Here is a 12,842-nt window from a genome sequence, read left to right on the forward strand (position 1 = left end):
AGCAATTTGATTCACTCAAAACCGATTTGTAATGAAGAAATTATGGGCAAAACAATATTGGTTAGAAATAGCTAAATTAGCTAAGTGATTAATTTGATAAAATCTATACTAACCATATCCTAGCTAACTTTTCCTATATCCTACATGTATTTAAACATGTCATGACTATTTTCTTGTAATATACTAGTCTTGGTTAATTTCGAGATAATATAATATAATCTTGATTAGTTAAGACAATAGTTATGCAATACGTTCGGATGAATCGTAAGACACCATGTACACAATACGTCTGGGTTGATTATAAGACAATACATGTACCATGGGTCATGATTGAGTCTATAACAATACGTATACAATACGTCTTGATTAAATTATAAGATTATATATTGGACTATTGGACTATTAACGTTGGACTACTAACGTTGGACTACTAACTTGACACCTTAAATCATCACACATAATTAAAAATATGATATGAATGTAATTGTATTAAATTTTGATATATATATATATAATTATTATAGGTTCATAAATCGTTCCGAGGCCAAGTATGATTTTCAATGATTTGAAAATCTATTCAAGTGAGTTATATTCCCATTTTTACTATGTAATATTTTTGAGATGAGAATACATGCGGTTTATAAATGTCTTACAAAATAGGCACAAGTAATGAAACTACATTCTATGATGGATTTGTTACACTGAATATCCCTATGTTTCTTTTGCTTGGTAACTTAATAATTAGTGTACGCACTAATTGGCGCAAATCCTAAAGATAGATCTATGGGCACTAACAACTCCCATTCCGGAAAATAGAATGCTTTAGTACTTCAAGTTATTAGTATACAGAGTGCGGCCTGTATGCTGGGGGATATTACTTGACGTCTTGTTAATGTTGGTTACCAGGCAATTAATCATATGAATGATTTTTATACAGACGGATTTCCTGTATGTTTATGAAAGAAATCTTGTGGCCTATTATTACGATTTATTATATAGGTTAAACTTATGACTCACCAACATTTTTGTTGACGTTTTTAAGCATGTTTTATTCTCAGGTGATTATTAGGAGCTTCCACTGTTTGCATGCTATCCTGGTCAGGATTTTGAAGTCAGCATGCTTGTATTATATTAAAACTTGCATTCGGGTTTCATGATTGTAATATATTTTGTAAACCATTATGTAATGGTTGGTGTGAAAACGTTGTATTTTAGATTATCGTTGATTGATAATCTAGGTTATGTCTTTTAAACCTTTGTGTATAAAATAAAGGTTATAGTTTGTTTTTAAAACGAATGTAAGCTTTGAAAAACGTCTCATATAGAGGTCAAAACCTCGCAATGAAACCAATTATTATGAAACGTTTATAATTAATATGAATGGGGCATTAACACATGTTTGATGAATTTTCATTTACATGAATTTTATGCTATATGTTAAGTTTGAACAATTTAATGTGTGTACACAAGGTCAAATTGCTGCAACCAAAAGAAAAGAAAGGAAACAAAAAATTGAGTCCTCAAAAAGAAAACAATGTAATAAAGAGAACGTAAGCACGTCCGAAAAACCATGTAATATGTCAGGTAGTATTTCATAGTATTACAACTACTAATACAAACATATGCACTCTACATGTATATAAGTTATTAACCAAATTTTAATATTTTGTATTTTTGAACAAACTGACGGTTCCTTCTACAGCTTATAACATTACGCCTAATAACGGTATGTTTGTTCCTTATATTAACCAACAACAACTACAATCTCAACCTACAACTCCATATCTAATGTAGTTCACAAATTTCATTAGTAAGTTTGCATATTGTCATACCGTATTTGTAATTTGTATAAGTATTGTCAATTGATATATTATCTCATAATACTTTTATTCTCTATTTTAATTTACAACCAATATTCTACATTTTAGGTTACAGCCCTTATTCATGTTCAACATCATGTTCTTCAACTTCAAAAACAACAATGACAGGTACACTGATTAACGTAATAGTAATAATCATGTTAGTCAACAACATCATTAAATGGACATACATTGTATACTCAGGAGCTTATAATGCATCCGTCAAAAGGAAGGAACGACACCAAATTATAGACGCAAAAAGGAATTCTTTGGAAGCTACCATAACACAACAAAATTCGACAAACTCATCTTTGTCTTTACCTAATATCTCATCACCTTGTGAAAACATGACACTTGGTTTCAGTTAAGTATTCAACACACTCAATTCACATGGAATTCCTACTTCGCAGCCTACGACACTAGCTCCTAATTTCACTAATGTTTTGATGAATGATTCTGATCCAAGAACCGCAGTTGTTAACAATACTTTTAAGAGTACTTTTACCACTTATATATATTTACTTCACTGATAAAATCCAAGTCAACATAAAACATGATAATAATGTTTGGAGTTTTTTTTATAACTTAACATTTTTTGTGGTTTTCTAAAATGCAGGTGCACGTTCCACAAGAATAGCCAAGTTGAAAAACACCAGGGTTAACAAATCAAGACCAAGGAAACAACACTCATCCCATTCCTTTTAATATCAATGAAGAAGGATCATCTGGTGACAATGAACATAAAATTAAAGGCATCTCAAAAGGTCACAACCTATGTCCTTTTATAACTATATTACTTATACTTTATATAAAAATATAATATGTTATTTAAGTTTACCTAATAATATCATATACTAAATGGCTTCACAGATTACGTTGATGAAGGTGATTTGTCATTCAAATGTAAAGCATGTGGAGCATACTTATGGTACAAAGAGACCCGTCGTGGTAAAAATACAAAAGAAATACTAGGTTCCTTTTCATTATGTTGTATGAAAGGAAAAATTGAACTACTAGAATTCACAAAAATTCCTCCAAAACTTCTGTGGGATTTATACACTAATAATCATCCAAAAAGCAAACATTTTCTCAAGAATGTTAGGCAGTATAATATGGTGTTTGCGTTCACTTCAATGGGTGGGAAGGTTGATAAAACTGCTAATAGAGGAAGAGGACCTTACACATTTCATATCAGTGGACAAAATTGTCATAAGATGGGTGGTTTAGTACCTTCAAATGGATCGTCACTAAAATATTCTCAATTGTATATTTATGATACAACCAATGAAGCTACCAACCGGAAAGCAGCAATAGGGTAAGCACTATATTTTATTATACCTACTATAAACCTTCCAACTATTTGTATCAACGTTATTTTTGAAAACGTTAATCTAACATATTCACATACGTTATATATCTCTTACCAGTGGTAAAAATTTCAATCAACCAACGACTCTATGCAATACACTAGATGAAGACCTTATAAGAGAGTTGATGGCACCTGCTTGACGAATGCAACCCATTGGTCAAAATGTATAGAAGGGCAACAGATTTTTTTGAACAAAATAATGAACCTAACTTTAAAATCAAGCTAATAGCTCGCAGAAGCGGTGACGGACGTAACTACAACTTTCCAACAGTTGATGAAGTTGCTGCACTAATAGTTGGAGATATTGATTTAAACTTTGATAAGAGGGACATAATTGTAGATAGTCTTAAAGAAGGACTACAACATATTAGCGAATTACATCCCCAATATTTAGCTCTTCAATATCCTCTTTTGTTCGCACATGCTGAAGATGGATATCGTCTTGATATTTACCACCGTGATGTTGATGAAAACACAAGAAGGTTAAAGAAACATGTTACAATGCGTGAATTTTTGCTTATAAGTTATAAGAAAGAAAATCTCCAACTCTTGTCCATCTATCACGCAAGTTACATCAACAATTGTTGGTTGATGCTTACACCATGGTCGAATCTGAAAGAATGTATTACATCCGGAAAAAACAAAACATACTTAGAGCCGACACTTTTGCAAACCTTACTGAAGCGACTCTCACCGGTGAAGTTGTAAACAACATGCTTGGTAATCGAATCAAATTACCCGCGTCTTTTACTGGAAGTGCACGACACATGATAGAAAACTATCGTGACGCTATGGCACTATGTAGAGTTATGGTTATCCTGATCTCTTCATTACTTTTACATGTAATTCTAAGTGGCCAGAGATTAGGAGAGCCTTAGAAGGTACTGGATTTAATCCTGAAGATAAACCAGCATATCAAGCAAGGATGTTTAAGATCAAATTTGATCGACTAATGGAAGCTATAAAAAATAGTCTGTTTGGAAGGGTTAAAGCTGGTACATCTTCATGTTTCTAATTATTTCTAATTTATAACATAAAATTTATAACGATCAATAGTTTAATTACTTTTTTTTGCCTGCAACACATAGGTTTTTAGCATTATTTAAACATATTACTATAGCCTGTCCTAATAATTTATATTCAAATTTTTTTCTTACAGACCTTTACACCATAGAGTTCCAAAAAAGAGGTTTGCCTCATGCACATATCTGTATTTTCCTTGATGAAAGAGACAAACTACCTAAGCTAGAAGATGTCGATAAGTTCATTTCTGCAGAAATACCTGACAAGGATGCTGACCTAGAACTTTACCAACTTGTGTCGGATTTAATGATTCACGGTCCGTGTGGAGATAAGAATCCAAGTTGTCCTTGTACATAAATTGAAAAAAAATGCACAAAAAACTTTCCAAAATCCTTTGTAGACTGTACAACTGTTGATAAAGAAGATTATCCAATTTTCAAATGTAGAGACAACGACGGGAAGGTTAGAAAGTAGGGTCACGATCTTGATAATGGAAGTGTTGTTCCTTATAATGCAGTTCTACTTAAAAAATATCAAGCTCATATAAATGTTGAATGGTGTAATCAACTTGGTGCAATTAGATATCTATTTAAATACATCAATAAAGACAATGATAGGGTCACTGCTGGTGTTTGCGATGAAGTGACTGATGAAATCAAAGAATACTATGACTGCAGATATGTATCATCATGCGAACCAGTATGGCGTATGTTATCTTTTGATATACACAATAGAAATCCAATAGTTATACGCCTTGCCTTTCACTTACCAGATCAACATTCAGTTATCTTTGATGAAGACGATTTAATAGAAAACCTTTTAGACTCTGAATCTGTAAATAGATCTCAATTCCTTGAATGGATGAACATGAATCGAGCCAACGAAGATGCAAGACATCTATCGTATCTTTACTTTCCAACAAAATTTGTGTGGAATAAGGAAACAAAACTTTGGTCTCCAAGAAAAGTTTTCACCGACACAATTGGCCGTATACATCACGTATCTCTTCAAACCGGTGAACTATTTTATCTAGGTATTTTGTTGAATAAAGTTAAAGGCCTCACTTCATATGAAGATATTCAGACTGTTAATGGTCAACTGTGTCCTACATTTAAAGATGCATGTTATGAAATGGGTTTATTAGACGACGATCAGGAATACATCAATGGTATAAAAGAGGCAGATAGTTGGGGTGGTGGTCACTTTGTTTGGAACTTATTCTGTCAGTTACTTAAATCAGAGAGCCTAAGTAGACCAAAAGTTGTTTTTGATGAAGCTTTTGAATACTTATCTATTGACATTATTCACCATCGCCTTTCAGGTTATCTTATAACGATATTTTTAATTCGTGTTCAATAACTACTAACCGATCACTGGAAATTATTTTTATTTAAAATTCTATATTTTATATAACCAATTACTAATACCTGCATAATTTTAAAATTTTAATTTATTTGGTTTTGAATAACATCTTTATCTATGTTTGTGTATTACAGACATCCAACCTACCCATGAAATGTTGAAGAACCTTACATGAATGAAACTGAAAAACTACTTCACCGCAATGGTAAATCTTTAAAGAATTATCCTTCAATGCCTTATCCGTCTTCAACAGTGCTTAATTTGTCAGATAGTCCATTTATTATAGATGAATTGTCATATAATATGTCTGAACTAGAAATACAACATGCTGAATTAATCAGTAGACTAAACACTGATCAAAAAAAGGCATACGATACTATCGTAAGTGCTGTTACAGCAGATAAAGGCGGAGCATTTTTTGTATATGGTTCGGGTGGTACAGGAAAAACTTTTTTATGGAATACATTGTCAGCTGCATTGAGAAGTAGAAGTCAAATTATGTTGAATGTTGCTTCCAGAGGAATTTTCGCTTTGTTATTTCCTGGTAGAAGAACTGCTCATTCGCATTTCGGAATTCCTATAGATCCAAAGGACGAATCATACTTTAGGATTCAGCCTAATAGTCATTTGGCAGAATTGATTAGAAAAACTAAACTGATTATCTGGGATGAAGCTCCAATGGTTAACGGGCTATGCGTTGAAACACTAGATCGGTCGTTACAAGATATTTTTTGGCCAATTAATAGTAACAGCATGGATACTCCATTTGGAGGTAAAGTTATAGTGTTTGGTGGTGATTTATGACAAGTTCTACCTGTCATTACAAGGGAAAAAAGGGAGAATGTTGTAGTTGCAACTCTTAATTCATCATACCTGTGGGATCATGTAACCATCTTGAAACTAACTGTCAACATGCATCTCACATCTGTTTCTTCAACTCATCCAGAAAATCAAAATGAAATCAATGTTGAGGAAATTCGCAACTTTGCCGATTGGTTATTAAACATTGGTAATGGCGAAGTCAACCCAACTGAAGATGGCATTTCCGACATTGAAATGCCTGATGAAGTTTTGGTTAAAGATGTTGTTGATCTAATAGGTTCCATTATTAGTTCAATTTATCCTGACTTCTTGGAAAATCTTGGCAACCCTGTTTACTACCAACAACGCTCCATCCTGGCTCCAACTCACGAGTTAATCAATATTATAAACGATCGAATGATGGCTTTGTTAGATAGTGATGAGAGGTCATATCTAAGTTCAAATATCATTTGTCAGTCGAAACGAGATTCACATTTTGACAGCGAGTTGTATACTACCGACTACCTTAACAGCATTGACATTGGTGCATACCAAAACATCATTTGAAATTAAAAGTTGGTGTATCAGTGATGATTCTCAAGAATGTAGATCAAGCTGGTGGTTTGTGTAACGGTACTCGATTACAAATTACTGAACTTAAAGACCGAATGATTAAAGCATAGGTATTGACCGGTACACATGTTGGCAAAATAACTACAATTGGGCGTATGCTTATTGTTCCAACAGATAAACGAATTCCGTTCTGATTTCAAACAAGACAGTACCCTATAACAGTTTGTTTTGGTATGACTATAAATAAAAGTCAAGGTCAATCAATTGCACATGTTGGTTTGTTCCTATCAAAACCCGTTTTCAGTCATGGTCAACTTTATGTAGCTCTATCGAGAGTTACATCAAAGAAAGGGTTGAAGGTACTTATATTGGATAAGGATCAAGAATTATCAACTACAACTAAAAATGTAGTCTACAAAGAAGCTTTGCACCAACTTTAATAACTTATGTTATATGTTTATTTATTAGTGTTTGATTAACTTATTGTTATTGAACTTTTATTCTTACTTATGAATATCATCAAGTCAGTTTTTTCATAACATCATAAATATATGTTGCGTATTAACTATATTGATAAACAAAGCATACAACCGTTCATTGTTCGTTGAATTCTACTAAAGAAAATTTAGTAATTAAACGACAAAAATACTTTTGACAATATACATCTATTATCGTTAACTCGTATGAAAATTTAAGGAACAAAAAAATAGCCGGATCTATCCCCGTGCAATGCACGGGCTCATAGATCTAGTATATCTATAAAGGTGTGTACGTGTAATAGTTTACTTATGTGTCACCATTAATTTGTGTTCCAGTTTAGTTGTGTATCACCATTAATGTGTTTTACTTGTGTATCACCAATTAATAGTAATAGTAATTTAGTACTGTATCAATATACTAATATATCCACATAGATATGTGTATTAGTGTATTGATACATTACTAATATATCCATATAGATGTGTGTACAAAGGTTTCATACAAGGTTACTTACTAACCTATCCCTCTCTCTTTATTATATTTCTCCTGCCGCTCTCTTTTTCACTTTTTCGAACCCTATTTTGATTCCGCCGTCGACAGCTCGCTGATGGTCAGACGTTTACTTTCTTGCTTTTCAATGCTTTCCACTCATTCCCTGTTCAGATGCACTCTTCTTTCGCTCTTCCCCTACAACTTACGTTTCGATGGTGATTTTCGTTTGCCTTTGGCAGCAGGCGGCGAGTGCGGTGAGGGTTCTCACGTGCATTCTGCTTGTTGGAGGTGCTTCTGAGATCATTAGTCATTGTGATTTCGGTGGGTTAGGGTTTGATCACGCTCTTCTACGCCGGTGACGGTCTTCACCTACCTTCTCTATAGGCGACAACCTCCATTGAAGTGTGGTAAGGTTCTTTTCTTCGTGTCGCCTTTTTTTCCGACCTTCGTAGGTTTGTTCTTGGTGGTTGCACCAGTGAAATTTTTTTGGTTCACCACCACTCTCTTCTTTATTTCCTTATAAATTTTACAAAATGGCGGGTTTGCTTCACCTACTTCTCACCTGTAGTGACCCGAACTTTTCCATGATTATATATTATATGAGATTAATATTTACATGAATAAATGTTTTTAACATGTTAAGCAATCAAACTTGTTAAGACTTGATTAATTGAAATGAGTTTATGTAGACAATTGACCACCCCGTTTGCCTGATGATTCACGAACGTCATAACTTGTGATAATTATATAATCGTTTTATTTTTTTATGATGTAAGTTTTTATTTTTTATATATATATATATATATATATATATATATATATATATATATATATATATATATATATATATATATATATATATATATATATATAAGAAGAAATACAATTAAATCAAAGATATACAACTAAAACACTATTTGCTACAGCAAACACTATTTGCTACAGTAAAATACTATTTGCTACAGTAAAACACTATTTGCTACATTAAATTTTCGCTTTGCTACGGTAAAATACTATTCGCTACAGTAAAATACTATTCGCTACAGTAAAAACTATTTGCTATAGTAAAATACTATTTGCTACAGTAAAACTATTGCTACAGTACACTATTTACTACAGTACACACTATTTACTCGTATTCAATCCGTATTCGTACTTATACAATACACAACTTCTAAATGTATATACTATTGGTATATACACTTCAATGTTCAGCTCTTAGCAGCCTTAATGAGTCACCTAAACATGTGGGAACCATCATTTGGCAACTAACATTAAATATCTAAAAAAAATACAAACTAATGGAACCTTATATTCAAGGGTAGGATCACGTTTTTCTTCACCAACCATAAACACATTTTCATTCCAACTTTTATGCATCAAATTACTCTCTCTCAATTCCTCTCTTATTGTTCTAAGTGTTCTTCATCATTTTCTTCATAATCTAGCTCAATCTAGCTCAATCTAGCTAACCTATATCAACATACAAAACAACTACTCAAGAACACTTCATAAACACTTTAAAGTTTACAAGTTTACTTCCAAGCTTTCTAATCCATTCCAAGTAATCATCTAAGATCAAGAAACCTCTGTTATTTACAGTAGGTTATCATTCTAATTCAAGGTATAATTCATATTCAAACTTTGATTCAATTTCTATAACTATAACAATCTTAATTCGAGTAGAAATCTTACTTGAACTTGTTTTCGTGTCATGATTCTACTTCAAGAACTTTCAAGCCATCCAAGATCCTTTGAAGCTAGATCATTTCTTGTCACTTCCAGTAGGTTTACCTACTAAACTTGAGGTAGTAATGATGTTCATAACATCATTTGATTCATATATATAAAACTATCTTATTCGAAGATTATAACTTGTAATCACTAGAACATAGTTTAGTTAATTCAAAACTTGTTCGCAAACAAAGTTAATTATCACACCCCCAGTTAGGGCCTGGGTGAAATGTGTAACATCCCGCCTTTTTCCGTTTACTTTCCGTTTAACTATTTTAAAGTCCGTTATATATTTATAACATCTCCCGTTGATAAGCGTTTAAATTATCTTGTTTAGGTAATTCACGCACCTGCAACCGAACTCGAGGGACTAGTTTCACCAATTGAACAAAGATGTGACTAGATGGACTAGTCACACCCACCTCCTTTCTTTATCCTTTTCATTTTCTATTTTCTTTTATACTTTCACATTTTTCTCTCAAAACTCAAAACAAAGAATCATCATCTATTTCAAATCGAGCAACCATCAATCCAAACAAATTACGTATTCGGAATCCTTGCATCTTCCTCTTCGAATCTATACCAACTTTATTACACTTGGGTAACTTTCTAAAATCACTAGATTTTGTGTTCTTGATGATTTTTACTTGTAAAAGTGTTAATTAGTGTCTATGGCTCAATTCTAACATGAATATATGATTTATATATTCGATCTCGTTATTTTAAGCAACTAGCATGAACTTGAACTTTGGTGTGTTTGATTTGATGATTTGGTTGCTTTAATGTTGGTAAATGTTATAAGTGCATGTTTTAATTGTGTTACTAGCATCACTAGCTTCAATTTGATGTGTAGGTTGTTTTAGAAAACTTCATAAACTTGATTATTGATTTTGGTGATGTTGGTTAGGGTTTGATAGAACTAAATGTGAACATTTGATGCATTGAATGCCATGAATTGTTGTTGGTAAGTGTTTAGTTGCATTGTATGCGTAATTATCTACGAAAAGGCGTATCACATGTGTGCATTTAATTCTCGAATCATAATTGTGCATTTATGAAATTGAAGCATTAATGATGAGCATTAATTGATCATTTAATTTGAAAACTTAATATTTGCAAATGATGTTTTTGATTGATGAAACGTGTTTAGTTGTGTTCCTCGTCAAATTACCTTTCCAACGATATAAGATACGTGTCGTAAGAGTTTACGGTTTGCGTTTTGTGTTTAATTGAAAATTGGTTTGGGACTTGTAAAATTGGAACAGGCCAGGCATCAGATCACGTTGATTGCCGCGGCGCGGCACTCTTTGGTCGCGGCGCGGCACTCTTTGGTCGCGGCGCGGCATTTGCCGTGTTTGGGTTCTGACCACGCCTACACTTTTACGAAAAATGTTTGCTATGCTACGCACCTCCGATTCACATGTAACTTATTCTAACATGCTTATATATGAATAAAAACCTCAAAAAATAGTTCGGGACCCGACCCGAACGTGTTAACTTTTTCGTTGACTTTGACTTGACCAAAGTTGACTTTTGTCTAAACTTAACCAAATGTTTGGGCAATCGTTCTAACATGCTTTTATACTTGTATCTTGCATGAAACGTGACAACTTGACTCACATGCTATAGTAATCGAGTCTTAACGAGCCATAGGACTAATTGAATAATTTGACCGACCGTGTTTATCGATATTGATACAAACCTATTTGTTTAGGTCAAGACTAGAATTCGTTCTTGCACACGTTACTTGTTGAAGTACTTTAACATACGTGCACTCAAGGTGAGATCATAGTCCCACTTTTACTCTTTTGAACTTACAATTAGGATGAGAAAACATAAACGTTTCTTTTTACTAAGTGAATACAAGTATAGTGAAATGTCCCGTTCTTATTGATTAAAAACGTTCCATATTAATTGATTTCGTTGCGAGGTTTTGACCTCTATATGAGATGTTTTTTCAAAGACTGCATTCATTTTAAAACAAACCATAACCTTTATTTCATCAATAAAGGTTTAAAAAGCTTTACGTAGATTATCAAATAATGATAATCTAAAATATCCTGTTTACACACGACCATTACATAATAGTTTACAATACAAATATGTTACAATAAAATAAGTTTCTTGAATGCAGTTTTTACACAATATCATACAAGCATGGACTCCAAATCTCGTCCTTATTTAAGTATGCGACAGCGGAAGCTCTTAATAATCACCTGAGAATAAACATGCTTAAAACGTCAACAAAAATGTTGGTGAGTTATAGGTTTAACCTATATATATCAAATCATAATAATAGACCACAAGATTTCATATTTCAATACACATCCCATACATAGAGATAAAAATCATTCATATGGTGAACACTTGGTAACCGACATTAACAAGATGCATATATAAGAATATCCCCATCATTCCGGGACACCCTTCGGATATGATACAAATTTCGAAGTACTAAAGCATCCGGTACTTTGGATGGGGTTTGTTAGGCCCAATAGATCTATCTTTAGGATTCGCGTCAATTAGGGTGTCTGTTCCCAAATTCTTAGATTACCAGACTTAATAAAAAGGTGCATATTCGATTTCGATAATTCAACCATAGAATGTAGTTTCACGTACTTGTGTCTATTTTGTAAATCATTTATAAAACCTGCATGTATTCTCATCCCAAAAATATTAGATTTTAAAAGTGGGACTATAACTCACTTTCACAGATTTTTACTTCGTCGGGAAGTAAGACTTGGCCACTGGTTGATTCACGAACCTATAACAATATATACATATATATCAAAGTATGTTCAAAATATATTTACAACACTTTTAATATATTTTGATGTTTTAAGTTTATTAAGTCAGCTGTCCTCGTTAGTAACCTACAACTAGTTGTCAACAGTTAGATGTACAGAAATAAATCGATAAATACTATCTTGAATCAATCCACGACCCAGTGTATACGTATCTCAGTATTGATCACAACTCAAACTATATATATTTTGGAATCAACCTCAACCCTGTATAGCTAACTCCAACATTCACATATAGAGTGTCTGTGGTTGTTCCGAAATATATATAGATGTGTCGACATGATAGGTCGAAACATTGTATACGTGTCTATGGTATCTCAAGATTACATAATATACAATACAAGT

The 12,842-nt window shown here is 32.8% G+C and overlaps 2 protein-coding genes across 2 annotated transcripts; both read left to right on the forward strand.

Annotated features, from left to right (window-relative positions):
- Positions 1-3,390: 3,390 nt before the first annotated feature.
- Positions 3,391-5,788, forward strand: LOC139841151 (uncharacterized). Its single transcript, XM_071831383.1, has 6 exons — positions 3,391-3,924; positions 4,034-4,223; positions 4,388-4,567; positions 4,652-4,721; positions 4,833-5,572; positions 5,748-5,788. Exons 1-6 carry the CDS (start codon positions 3,391-3,393, stop codon positions 5,786-5,788), a joined length of 1,755 nt encoding a protein of 584 aa, XP_071687484.1.
- On the forward strand, positions 5,785-6,417 carry LOC139841152 (ATP-dependent DNA helicase RRM3-like). The gene has a single exon (XM_071831384.1). The coding sequence runs from the start codon at positions 5,785-5,787 to the stop codon at positions 6,415-6,417; it is 633 nt and encodes a 210-aa protein (XP_071687485.1).
- The last annotated feature ends 6,425 nt before the right edge of the window (positions 6,418-12,842 follow it).

Source organism: Rutidosis leptorrhynchoides, chromosome 4 (genome assembly GCF_046630445.1).
Source record: "Rutidosis leptorrhynchoides isolate AG116_Rl617_1_P2 chromosome 4, CSIRO_AGI_Rlap_v1, whole genome shotgun sequence".
NCBI classification, from domain to species: Eukaryota; Viridiplantae; Streptophyta; class Magnoliopsida; order Asterales; family Asteraceae; genus Rutidosis; species Rutidosis leptorrhynchoides.